The following is a 14063-nucleotide window of genomic DNA, read 5'->3' on the forward strand; positions in this document are numbered from 1 at the left end:
TATTATTATTATTATTATTAAAGTAAGTACCTACTGGAGCACTACTCATACCCAGACTACGCTGTACCAAACCAAACTCTTAGTTTTTTTGGTATTTTAGTAAGAGTTTTATGGCACTTGCAACACAAGAAGGTCATACAAGTCATACATTCATTACGGGTATGCGGATATAACCCCGTCTATTCAATCACATTCAACTAAACACATACACATACAGACATGCTCGTGCGCATGTGCACACACACACACACACGCACACACACAAACACATATTCTCTTTACACAATTTCTCATTTGATTTTTTTTTTCCATCACATCCAGCTTTTGATTTGAAAGGTGGGAAAGTATTATATTTAATGCTTGTGACCACAATCCGTGTTATCTAACTGGTGTTATACTCATTGCTTTATTATTAATAAATGTTTCTTTCCTTCCCTCGTTCCGTCTCTCTCTCTCTCTCTCTCTCTCTCTCTCTCCCCCTCTCCCTCTCCCCCTCTCCATACATGCTTCTCTCGTACAAAATCAAAAGGACTCTGTGTCTGCTAGATTTGACTGTGGAAGCACCCGCTACACTGCATATATGTCAGAGAAACGCAGGACACAACGAAGAACATCATCATGCATGGTGTGAAGGAAATCTAACAGCTTACCGCCAGCCAGCCGAGTGCAGTCTTGTACCAACGCCAGTATCCGACTTATCAAAGTATTTGTTTTAGTTTTAGTAGAGGTTTTACGGCGCTCGCAACTGCATAAGGTCATATGAGCGCCAGAAGATTGGAGGTGTTACAAGAGAGTAACAAACATAAAAAAGAAGAAGGGGAGATAAGGATGACAGATGTTCAATAGGAAAGAAGAAGCAAACCACACCAGAGCACCCGCCAACCACCCACAAAGTATTTGTTGTCACAGCCATTAGCAACTGAAAATGTTTTACGTGTCCCGTGCGCTCATTTGATTTTATGCTGTTGAGAGCGTCGTAAAACACTTACAAAAAAAAAAGGAAAAAGGGAAAAAAAAAACAAAAAAAAAACAAACACCAGCCATTAGGGCTGTTGGAAAATTCAGTAAAGTTTAAGTTGCATTTTTTTTTCTTTTACCATCTCCCACTTTGGCAACTGGACTTCAGAGCTTTCAGAGCGGGGTTTCCATCAAAATCGGAAAAATGAGCTAATGGTACAAGAAAGCACTATGCTGGCGTCGTGAAGGTCTGGTGTCAATTCTTCTACATGTCGTGTCTGGACTGGACAAAGACCAAAAAAACATGACCCAAGTCCAGACCAGTCTTAACACTTTGCCATCACAATGCTCACATAGTAAAAACCCTTGCCATCAAAAGCAAAGACATTCTGGGGGGGAAATCCAAAGAAACTGGGTGGTGAACGTCACCAATCTGCCAGATGTGACGGCAAAGAGTTAAACATCGAAATGAACCAGTGGGCTTTTTACAGACATTACATCAAGTGTGAACGACGATCATGGTAAAGCTATGAGGAATTTGTGTCACATGACAAAAACTATGTCAGCTGGCAACAAAAAAAACAACCAACAACATAGCAAACAAACATTGGTTTGGTTTTGCCAGCTGACAAAAACACCGACAGACAGACAAGACTAGTGTGGAAACTGACAGCATAATCGACTATGTTATTGTCATGAAGAAATAGAGGCGGCGCTCGCCAGCTAGCGATTGCTCGCTTTTAAGCACAAGGGGGCTATCCGGAAAAATGCTGTTCTGAGAAAATCAAAGGTAAAGTTGTTGGACACTAGTTCAATTTCTTTAAAAGACAGGAGAGTTTTTTTTATAACCAAACAAATATACGCACCATTGAAATCAAACTTCTCCTATAGGTAGGGCAATGCCTATTTTTGGTGTAGGTCAAGATTTCTGGAAACCCCCGGAAATCTGGGTTAGCCCGTTTGTCCTTAAAAGCGACCAATTCCACAGAGAGCTGCGAGTGAGTGGGTGGGTCAGCCTGCCGAAACATAAGCTGGCAGAGAAATGCGGAGCTAGCTAACAGCCGAAAGCACAGACAGCAGGGCCGGCTGACAAAAAACGGGCAGTTCGAGCGGGCGAGCGGGAACACCGAGAGGGAGAGAACTAGCGGGTAAGCTCATGAAGCCGAGCCAATACTGGAAGAAAACAATTTAAATCTAACTGTATGTAATATATATACTGTTCAAAGAAAGAAAACTACATCTTTCAGTTTCTCTCCGTTACTCAAATACCACTTCCCCCGTCCTTTTGCAAAACAGTCAAACATTAGGAAATAACAGGGAGACTGCCAGTCAGCCATACACACTGTCGTGCTTAGACAGAGCACATTCCTCAAAATCAACCCAGCAGACCAACAAGGTGAATGCGTCTTTCTTTGAACAGCATAGCACAGCTTCCAACATACCTACACAACAAAAACAGCAATGACAACAGCAAAAAACGCCCATCCCCCCCCAACCCCCCACCACACACACATATATATATATATCTCTCTCTATCTGTATAGTAATAGACAGGATTCCATTTGGCTATCTTTGACCTTCTCAACACGCCAGGTGTTCATAAAGTAGGCTACACATTTTATACAAATTTTATACACCAGGTGGTCACACTGATCATATTTTATACAAATACACCAGGTGTTCTTACAGTACACATTTTATACAAATACACCGAAACATTTAAACATTTATAATAATATGACATGAAAATTAAATGCAAAAAAAACACACAAAAAACAACGGGACACTACCACGCAATGCAATCTATACACATAAAATTTTTCTCTGTCTAACAGAGGGCACAAAGACAGAAAAAGTCAGACTTTCTGTCGGCGGAAATATCAGTCATTTGGCACAAAATGGATCAATGAGTGGTGGGTGGTAGCTTGGACATCATGAGGCAACTTCTGCCCCTGTCAAGAATTCTGCGTGAATGGGTATGTTTAGTTTACCTACAGTTATAATATGATGATGTCTCGTGTGCAAGTAGCGCACGTTAAAGATCCCTTGATGGTTCTTTTTAATAGTAGAGGGTTTTACAGCACTCGCAACTGCATAAGGTCATATGAGCGCTAAGGGGTGGGTGTCAACAGAGAAGTCTTTACTGCTCACCTCTCTAGCTTCAACAGCACAAGGTCTGCTTCAACTATCAAGGCACCCCGGAAATAGCAGGTCGCAAGAGATTGACAAACATACAAAAGAAGTAGAGGAAAATGACAATAGTAAGGATTAGGAAAGAAAAAGCAGCAGTTCCCTGTTGTAGATCAGGCACAGTTATGAGCGTGAAATGAATCAGCCCATTTACAATTCTACTGCGCTTGAACGAGAAATGTCCCTTCTTTGGGAATGGCCTAAAGACACTACAGTCAGTGGCACTGCCCTGGGGGGTGAAAATCTATAAACAGAAGCAACAGAGGAAAAGAAAAAAAAAGTATGCGGACCTACCCATGGTGCCCTCCAACCACCTGCCTGAAATACATTTTTTTCCCCTTTTTCCAAAAACACGACAGAATTCTTGACAGTTCGCATCTTGTCCACAGTCTATTTTGTCCTCTAAGGTGATCGCGATGATAAGGATGGATAATGAAAACGTGAAAATAATGACAGTGATGACAAGGATGAAGATGATAATATGAAAATGATGATGATGATGATGATGATGATGATGATGATGATGGCAACAACGAATAACATCAATCAAAAAGAGACAGAGAATCTGGAGATGACACTGCTGTGATGGAAGTGAACGATGATGGAGCTGGAGAAGTGTGGCGTGTGTGTGTGTGTGTGTGTGTTTGATGTGTGTGTGTGTGAGCCTGTGAGTGCGTGTGTGTGTGTATGTGTGTGTGTGTGTGTGTATGGGGAGTGGTAGGGGCACATGTGTGTGTGTGTCTGTGTATGTGTGTGTGTGTGTCTGCGTGTGTGTGCGTGCGTGCGTGCATGTGGTAGGGGCACATGTGTGTGTGTGTGTGTGTGTGCGTGTGTGTGTGTACATGTATTTGTGTGTTGGTGTGTGTGATTGCGGGCGTGCATGCATGCGTGCATGTGTGTTTGTTTGTGTGTGTGTGTGTGTGTGTGTGTGTGTGTGTGTGTGTGTGTGTGTGTGTGTGTGTGTGTGTGTGTGTGTGTGTGTGTGTGTGTGTGTGTGTGTGTGTGTGTGTGTGTGTGTGGTTGGGTTTGTTGGGTTTTTTTTGGGGGGGCGCAATGCTTCAATGTGGAGTACAGGAATGGTGATGACAATGGAGGTAGTGAGGTGACGTGGATTGTGACGGGGGGAACAGAGGTAGCAACACATCAAATACTCTTTCATAGTCTGTAGCCCTACGGCATATGTGCCGGATTTATAACACACACATATCAAAACAAAACAAAAAACAAAAAAAACAGTCCCTAAACAAAATATTTTTGAACATTCAGGGACCTTAATAAACTCTCATTTCTTTCAATCTCTGGCAATAAGATGATTGAAAAAAAAAATGAAGAAAAAAAAGAAAGAAAACGAGACAAAAATGCCACAAAATACATCTTGGATATTCACACTTCTTTTGACAATCTAGCCACCAACCCTGTAGTAGCAGGAAGCAGGCAAGCTCTTCATAAAAAGAAGAAAAAAAAATCACCCTTTTCCCTTCGCTGTGGATATATTATGTCAACTGTCTAGCAGCTCCAGACGCTAGTCATAAAAAAGCATAACCAATTTATTCCTTTGGGTATGACTGGTGCTCTTTCTAAAACACACAATATCCAGCCAGAATGGGCAAGGGAAGAGAAAGATTTGTTGTTTGGTTCAAACTCTCAATGGTTACCTTCATTTACAACTTCTATTATCAACTACTCTAAACACAGCTGCAAGAAATCAAATCACAAGGGCTTTCATTTTTAGCATTTCAGCAATTTTGTAAAAAAAAAAAACAACTTAATCAATAATTAGTGATTTTCTTCCTTCATGTATTTTCCTGCAATAAGCAAAATGACATTTTTCGATTTCTTCTTCTTTTCGATCGCATCACACTTGAAGTCTGGTATCTGTCATAAATAGGGCCATAAGCTCTTTGTGTAATACTGCAAAAAATGACACAAAGAGCTTACGATATGAAATATTTCTCTCTTTGGGTGTCCTCAAAATCATAAACAAAATGTTCAAATTTCAGAAACGTAATTTCCACAAAACTGTGGTCCAAGACCAGGTTCTGTTTCAGCAGAGGTTTTACGGCGCTCGCAACTGCATAAGAAGACCATGTTCATGGTATCACAAAACTGACAGATTCGTAACGATTTATGAACTGTAATCCATTGAGAGTTGCCAGCATAAAAACTCTCAGATCGGGAGAAACAACGACAGCAAACCAAGCGAGCGAGCGAGTGTAACTCAACAGAAAACAGCACCTGCAACATCAAGCTGTCTAGGGAGAAACAGTAGAGTGCGGATAAACACAACAAGAAGACAGAAAAGGGGGGGGGGGGGGGGGGGGGGGGATTTGATTGTAGCAACATCGAGGACATCAAAGTTCATTCATTCGAGCCACTGCCAGCCTAGGAGGCTGCTGCTAAGGTCTCACAATTTCTGATAAAAGTCAGAGAACGGTTTCAACAAAACTGTCGCATTAGTACTAATTATAATTAGTCATTACACGACAACGTTTACCACAAACATGTCATTTACTTGTATCTGTAGATGATGTTCTACACACCCATCGACTCTGCCTATCAGGGAAAACTACAACCCAAGATGGATACAATGTCCCAGTAGACAGATGTGGGAGTCTTGAGTACACCACATCCATACTTTCAGATCATGATGATCGTATCAATAAACTACAATCCAAAGTCTCCTAAAGTGAAAACATATGCATCAATAATTCTTTTAACAACAACAACAATGTCCCAGCAGACAGACGTGGTACTCTTGAAAACTCTCCAAAACAACTTTAAAGAAAACAAAGACCTGCATTATGGATTCGAACCAAGGATCATCCCCCGTCACAGCCTAATATGATACAAACTAAGCCAAAAACGGCCAGTCCCCTTTGAGATCTGACCACTTATGACGCCACAGCGCCAGAAGAGAGAGAGAGAGAGAGAGACAGAGAGAGAGAGAGAGAGAAAGAGAGAGAGAAAAAGAGGGAGAGACAGAGAGAGATCAGGGTACCCTATTTCGCAGATTTCCCAGAAAAGAACCTTTTCAACACCTAGCTAGGCTGGCAGACGACTGTGAGTGAATGTGTGGAGAGGACAGCAAGCAGGCAGTGGGAGAAAGAGGTGGGTCGCAAACGTAGTAAATACACAAAACATGACAAATTTATAGAAAAACACACTCTTCATGGACTGCCCAAAATGTGGCTAGCGGCAGTCCACACAAAAATACGTAGATCCAGGAAAAACAACATGCCGGATGAAAATTTCCCACGAATGAATTAATAATACAAAATTAATAACTCTCTCTATGTACAAACTTTACATCAAAGGATACATAGTACAAAAAAGGGCAGACTTTTAAAACCCAATAATAAAACCAATTGACCTGTTCCAAATGTAAAGGAAGTGGCATTTGTAACAGGAGTAAGTCAAATGATCATGACACAAAATAGGTTAAAAACAGCCCAAAATAGAAAGCACATGAAGACATTCAATTCATCATTAGTGACTTTGATTGCTTACGTCAGGCGAGAATTGTGAAGAAAAGCATGAGGGGAAAAAAACAAACAAGTCAACTCATCCATAGTGAGAGAGAATGTCATCGTGTGTGGATCACCGTAGAATTCTCGTGCAACTGCAACCTACTCACTCACACGCATGACCAGTAATTAAATACACTAATCAAATCACACCTGCACTCGACACACACTCCTGATGACGGTGGAAAAAGACAAAATCGTGAGAAATTCCGACATAATAATTAATAGGTACATTTTGCCCCACCATAAAAGTGGGCTTATACAGTCGTCATGTTTTACATTCAATTCTGGATTTCAAAGAGCGCGTAAGTACTTTAAAGTTATCACCACATTTCACAGAAATAAAAACTCTATAAGTCGTCAGTGAAACAGATTACTTTGCCTCCTTTTTTAAACCTCCCTCTCCTCCATTGCTTTATCGGCTCTGCTTTTTTCAATGCCCATTCATTTCCAACTAAAAGATACATAAACTAAAATGCACAAGCCCAAATTTCTGAACAAGGGTTTGTTGGTTTTTTGGTTTTTTTTATACTTACTTTCCTCTAATATGGGCAGTAATTAAAGGTACAACTGCTGTGCATAAACAGCAATTATAAGGGGGGCAAAAATTAGTGCTGACAGCAAAAAAAAAAACTATTTAAAAAAATCCTAATATATTACAAACTCAAAAATTTGAAGGAGAAAAAAAAAGTCCTCATTCACATGGAAGGACTGCTGCTACATAGTTAAAAATACATCCTTATAATAAAAAAAATCACCACCGATATTGCTCCTTTTTTTGAGTAGGGGGGGGGGGACTGGCAGCGTTGTGCGTGACACAACACTTACACAATATAACGTGACAGTATCCATCAGCTCAAATATACAACTTCTGCCTTAAGTACACCATGCCCACACTTTCAGATCATATCAATAAATATTACAATCCAAAGTGTCCAAAAGTCAAAACATATGCATCAATAATTCTTTTAAAACAAAAACCAACAACATAACTTTGGATGAAACACTCAATCAATAAAAAAGTTGATGAAACGTGACACTGGGTCGGTGAAGAAATGCTCAACATGATGTATATCTTGAAAACATGATTCCCCCGGGAAATGTTCGGGATGAAGCATCAGAAGTATGATTTTTTTTAGATCCAATCTCAAACACAATCATGGATGAAACTCTCATGATTCTATATGAAATGATAAACATGAGGTATGGGATATAAGACAATGGATGAAATCTTCAACATGGAAACCAACCAAGAATCTCATTTATATATATATATGTACGTATATATATATATATATTTATACTACAAGCCATGCTGAAACAAAGAAGGAATTTGCCCCCAACGTATACATATTTTCATAGCTTTCTACTATGGTCGATTGATTGATTGAATAGATGTTTTACGGCACTATCGACCCAATTTTGGTCATTTAAGCGCCATCGATGGTCAAACGATAGAGGTGATAACATTTTCTTTCCAGTGTATTCCAACACCTGGCTAACAAACACCTAGAAGTTATTCGTCACTCAAAGTAAAGAGCGTTTATCCAGCTCGCACTGCTTTCAGTCTACACACGTGCAGTGGAAACTTTTCTTTGTATTCAAGAGGGGCGTAATAATAACAGATCCTGCTAAATAAAAGATGGAAAGCCGAGCCCATGTAGTAAAAGCTGATAACGTTTTGTCGTCGCCAAACTTTTACTGTTTGTTTCGATTCTGACGCACAAGTTTTGTGTTGATGGTTTTGCTCGGTTTGTAGTACAAAAATAGATACCCAACTCGTGGGGTGGTGCTTTGACATTGAGCTATTCTTCTATGCTAAAAAAAAACCCAACCAAACTGCAGCGACACACACAAAACGTAGGGAAGAAGAACTGCTTTAATTCTTTATCTCCGAGGCGGGTAAACCCACTATTTTGGTGCTAAATCTAAAAAATGACATAAACGTCATCAAATGGGTTATTAAATCGAAACTAGCAAACCTATTTAGATAGTTCTTCATCTAATTAATGAATGAACATCCGGTATAAGAGACCTGTTTTCAGAAATTGCCGAATAGTAATTTGAAGCACAGTGGTTCCAATAGCGAGCCGCTGGGAGCAGCTTGCAAGAGATAAAGAGTTAAAATAAATTTCAAACAGTGATTAAGCCCGTTTTGTTTGGAAAAAGATTGCCTCCCACATTAAAAAAAAAGGGCTCTAGCACCGCTTCGAATTTTTTCTAGCAAGTCATCATCATCTCCACATTGTGCGTGTCACTGCAGTCTCATTTTTGAAGGAATGGCCGCCCCATTTTGTCTTGATTCAAACACGTGATTACGGATGCTCGAGCAAGGCTCACATAGCAAATCACATCTTACCTTCAGGTTAACCGTCAAATCATTACACCACTCATTGTGCATCTACTACTAATGTGTATACGTGTGCGTGTTTATATATATAAATATACACATTATATATATATATATATATATATATATATATATATATATATATATATGTATATATATATATATACACACACACATAAATATACATAAATATATCCATCTACTTATATATCCCCATCCCATCCCATTCCCAAGAAGTCCAACCCTTGACAAAACGGCGCGACGCTAACAGGAGGAGGCGCTGATCCTCCGTCGTAAATGAGCCGACTTCTGCGTCGGTATTGTGGCGGCGATCTTGGTGGTGAGTGAGGAGCCCAGGCAGAGGCGCGAGGGCGCCATGGCCCCGCCCGGCAGCTGAAACAAGATGGTGCCCACCCCCGCCAGCCCGTCCTCCGTGGGCTCGATGGCGATGGGCACCACGCCCAGCTCGCGGGCAGGAGGCGGGCTGGTCAGCGTGTTGATGTCGTTATTGTTGTAATACTGATTCCGGTTCGGGTAGCGGCCGACGCGGGATCGAGGCCGGACCAGCCCCGAGCCGAGCGGCAGGAACATGGACTCCTCGTGCTCCACCAGGACCAGAATTTTGGCGAAAGGCCGCGAGGCCATACACTCCATCTCCCGCTCCCGCATCTGCCGCGAGCGGCGCGCGTCAAACGTCTGCTTCATCTTCCACAGCATGATGCAGACGGCCAGGAAGAGGAAGAAGCAGGAGAAGAAGACGGAGAAGAAGACGAACAGGTCGATGTGGGGCTGGTCCTGCCGGAAGTACAGGTTCCCGTAGGTCGAGTTGTCCAGGTGGGGGCCGTTGTCGCGCGCCCGCACGATGATGTAGAAGCGGGAGGTACGCAGCTCGTGCTGGTCGCGTGGCAGCGTGATCACCAAGCGGAAGCGCACGTCTCGCACGACCAACACACTGTTCCGCTCGCCCACCGTGATGTACGTGTTGAGGGCGCCCGCATCGATCTCGCCCATCTTGATGCCCACCGAGCCGTCGCTGACGTCCAGGTCGCGTTTGGCGTCGGTCACCGTGATGCCGCGCTTCTGGTGTTTGGCCGCAACTGCTCCATCCGCTCGGGACGAGTTGTGCCTCTTACTGGCATGACCTCTCGAGGACTGGGGCATCATGCTCTCACTGTCCCACAGATCGAAAAGTTTCCGCGTGGGTTCTTCCATTTCTTTCCAGGTTCGTAAAAGCTCCCGCACGTTTTTCTCAATCTTTCTACTCTTCTTGCTCTTCACTCTGCCCCTGTGGTGATGTCTCCTCCCCTCTCGCCCCATCCGGTCGTAGATATCGTCCTCCGATTGCACAGCTAAGCCAGGGGACCGATGCGACCCTGGCCGATTTTCTTTGAATTTATCCTTTTTGGAAGCACCACCACCACCACCCCCACCACCTTTGCTTATCGACTTGTCCATACTTTTAAACTGGGACATCTTATAGAACTCTGTGTCCGTCGACTTGAGCTTCAGATAACCCGGCACTTTCTCCGTGATGCGTACGGCTCCACTCTCGTGTAGCTGCAGCCGTTGACGAATAGCGTCATCGTCGACATAGCCACCACCACCACCGCCGTTTCCCATGATGCTCCTGCGGGCCTGTCCGGCTCGGGTGCTGGCGTACATCTTGTCCAGGTAGATCTCGTGAGCCCACGACGATTTGTCCACAAACACTTGGAACGTGTCGATCTTGTTGGAGATAAACACATCAGCACCTGCGGACAGCAGACGTTGGGTTATTTTTGTGAAACTTTTGCACTTACAAACACAGCTTTTGTACTCACAAACACAAATTTTCGCACACACAAACACTCGCAAACACAATACAACTTTTGCACTCACAAACACAACTCTTGCACTTGAACTTCCCTGTCTGTAACACCTTACAAACCACCTGCGTAACACAGTAAATACTTCCAACACTCACTGCCCATAGTGACGTCCATAGTGACGCGAATGTACAGCAAGGAACACGGTGTAGCCCATCTGTACTTAATTTCATATTTAAAAAAACAAAGGAAAATAAAAGAAGTAGGACCTACTAGTGGCACCCTCCAACCATCCACTGCCCCAATCAGTGACACCTTAAGCCACCTGCACACTACAGCGAACATATTCACATTCAACACTTCCAACACTCACTGCCCATCGTGACGTCAGTGGTAATGCAATTGTCCAAGTACTTTCGTTGGACAGCACAAAATGCAGTGCGGCCCAGCTTTAGACATAACTTCAGACAGAAGAAAAAAAAACGAAAGAAGTAAAACCTACTTTTTGAGCCCTCCAACAATCTGAACCTCCCAGTGACACCTTAAAACCCACTACAGCGAGCACATTCACATTCAACACTTACTGCCCATAGTGACGTCTATCGTGATGCGAATGTCCATATTAAAAATAACCCCAAAAAATTTCAAAAGTAGGCCCCACTAGTAGTGGCACCCTCCAACCACTCACTGCACCTACTAGTAGCGGCACCCTCCAACCATCGACCGCCCCAATCAGTGACACGTTAAAACCACCTGCGCACTACAGCGAACACATTCACATTCAACACTTCCAACACTCAGTTAAGTTTAGTTTTAGAAGAGGTTTTACGGCCTTCGCAACTGCATAAGGTCATATGAGCGCCACAAGATAAGAGGTGTTACAAGAGAGTAACAAACATAAAAAAGAAGAAGAGGGAGATAAGGACGATGGATGTTTGATAGGAAAGAAGAAGAAACCAACCACACCAGAGCACCCGCCAACCACCCACTCCAACACTCACTGCTCATAGTGACGTCTATAGTGATGTGAATTTCCACGTTGAGGTACTTGGGCTGGACAGCAAAGAACACGGTGCGGCCCAACTTTGTACTTAATTTCATTTTTTTTTTATAAAGGAAAATAAAAGAAGTAGGACCTACTAGTGGCACCCTCCAACCATCCACCGCCCCAATCAGTGCCGCCTTAACCCTATCCATACGTCATGTTTTACTATCATATCCAAAAGGCGTGGGGACCTCTCTGCCACCACTTTCAAAGAGGAAATTTACTCGTTAATCCGATCTGTACGCTTTGCATAGCAGTCTGTCAAAATGATTTTTGGAGAAATATAGAAAGTTTCAAAGAGATCTTAAATCTAGAAGTATTCTAAAAGGTGAAGAATACAACCCCGGGGGTACAAAATAACCCCACGGAGTACGGATAGGGTTAAAACCACCTGCGCACTACAGCGAGCACATTCACATTCAACACTTCCAACACTCACTGCCCATAGTGACGTCTATAGTGATGCGGATGTCCACGTTGAGGTACTTGGGCTGGACGGCAAAGAACACGGTGCGGCCCAGCTTGAGGGCCTTGGGGAACTGGTTGCAATTGTTCTGCGTGTCCGGGTCGAAGCAGTAGTCGCGGTCGACGTTCATCTGTCGGTAGCACTGGTGGCCGTTGGTCGGTGTGCCCAGGAAGTACTCCTTGCACTGAGCGCACTGCGAAAAGTGTAACAGTACTTTAAGAAAGTGTTTTTAAAATAGTTTTAGTAGAGGTTTTACGGCGCTCGCAACTGCATACAGTCATATGAGTGCCAAGGGGTGGATGTCAACAGAGAAGTCCTTACAGGGAATCAGACTTACTCTGCTCACCTCTCTAGCCTAACAGCACAAATTCTACTTCGTTTATCAAGGCACCCCGGAAATATCGGGTCACAAGAGGAAAAAAGACTATAGTAAGGATTAGGAAAGAAAAAGCAGCAGTTCCCACATTCAGGCACATTTATGAGCATGACATTGTTGGATCAGCCCATTTACAATTCTACTGTGCATTAGAACGTCAAATGTCCCCCCTTTGGGAATGGCCTAAAGACACTTCATTCAGTGGCACTGCCCCGGAGGTGATCCAATTTTGATTATAAGATAAGACAAGATCAGATAAAAGTATTTTATCGTGGATCCAATTTTGATCAAAAGAAAAGATAAGATAGATGAGATAAGACCAGATAAGATAAGATAGATAAGATGAGATCAGATAAGACAAGATAATACTTTATTATCCCAGAGCGAAATTTTTCTTGGCTGTACAGGCCCGTAAAAATATATCCAAGCATACATAGAAATTAAATTAAATATTACTCTCATTAAAATCCAGTATGAAGAGAACAGTAAAGCTGAAAAAAATGCACATTTTACATAGAAATTCTATTAAATATTACTCTCATTAAAATCCAGTATGAAGAGAACAGTAAAGCTGACAAAAATGCACATATAACATCAGATGCATCATTCAATCACATGCTGGGATTCATCACAAGACCTTTAGAGTTATACAGATACATGTATATATTCGAAACAGCAATACACACTGATGTTTATTCCATCAGTAGCCTTATACTAGATGATAAAATACTTCTTTAGTATCTTCCTTTGTTCTTAGTGGTTTGTATCTGCCGAAGCTGGATCTTACAAATTTAAGAGGTGGGCTATGTGAGTTAACCTTGCCTTACCTGTCACTCAGGTATCAAAGTTACATCTTAAAATTTTCTTCCATGAATTTCCTTATTAAGCTAAAAATTCTTCCTTTCCACTTTCCTCCCTTCTCCCTCAGCTTTTTTATCCACATCATCTAATCTCCCTCGACTCTTCCTGCGCAACTTCTCTCTCTCTCTCTCTCTCTCTCTCTCTTTCTCTCCTCTTCTCCCTCCTCATTTTTTTTTTCCTTCTCTTCCCCCTCTTCCTTTTTTCCGTTCTCCGCCTCTTTTCCCCCCTTTTCCTCCTCCCTTCTTCTTTCTTCCTCTCCTCCCTTCTTTCTCCCTCTCCTCCCTTTCATCTTTATCATTCTTCTTTTCCTCCTCTCTCCTCTTTAATCCTTTATCCTTCTCATCCTCTCTCCCCTTTTCTCCTTTCTCCTTCACCCCCTTTCCTTCCTCCCCCTCTCCTCTTCTCCTTCTCTCTCCGGTTTAATCCTTTATCCTTCTCATCCTCTCTCCCCTTTGCTCCTTTCTCCTCCCCCCTTTCCTTCCTCCCTCT

General features: G+C 42.6%; 1 protein-coding gene across 1 annotated transcript in view; it reads right to left on the reverse strand.

Moving 5' to 3' along the window:
- Nucleotides 1-9173: 9173 nt before the first annotated feature.
- The window catches only part of LOC101859269 (multiple epidermal growth factor-like domains protein 8), a 55829-nt gene continuing 50939 nt past the window's right edge, over nt 9174-14063 (reverse strand). The window contains exons 37-38 of the mRNA XM_035972332.1: nt 12311-12530; nt 9174-10772 (exon numbers count right to left, since the gene is read on the reverse strand). Coding sequence (XP_035828225.1) covers nt 9286-10772; nt 12311-12530 — 1707 coding nt within the window. The 3' untranslated portion in view covers nt 9174-9285. The remainder of the gene's footprint in view (nt 10773-12310; nt 12531-14063) is intronic.

This window comes from Aplysia californica, unplaced genomic scaffold, assembly GCF_000002075.1.
Source record: "Aplysia californica isolate F4 #8 unplaced genomic scaffold, AplCal3.0 scaffold00650, whole genome shotgun sequence".
Taxonomy (NCBI): Eukaryota; Metazoa; Mollusca; class Gastropoda; order Aplysiida; family Aplysiidae; genus Aplysia; species Aplysia californica.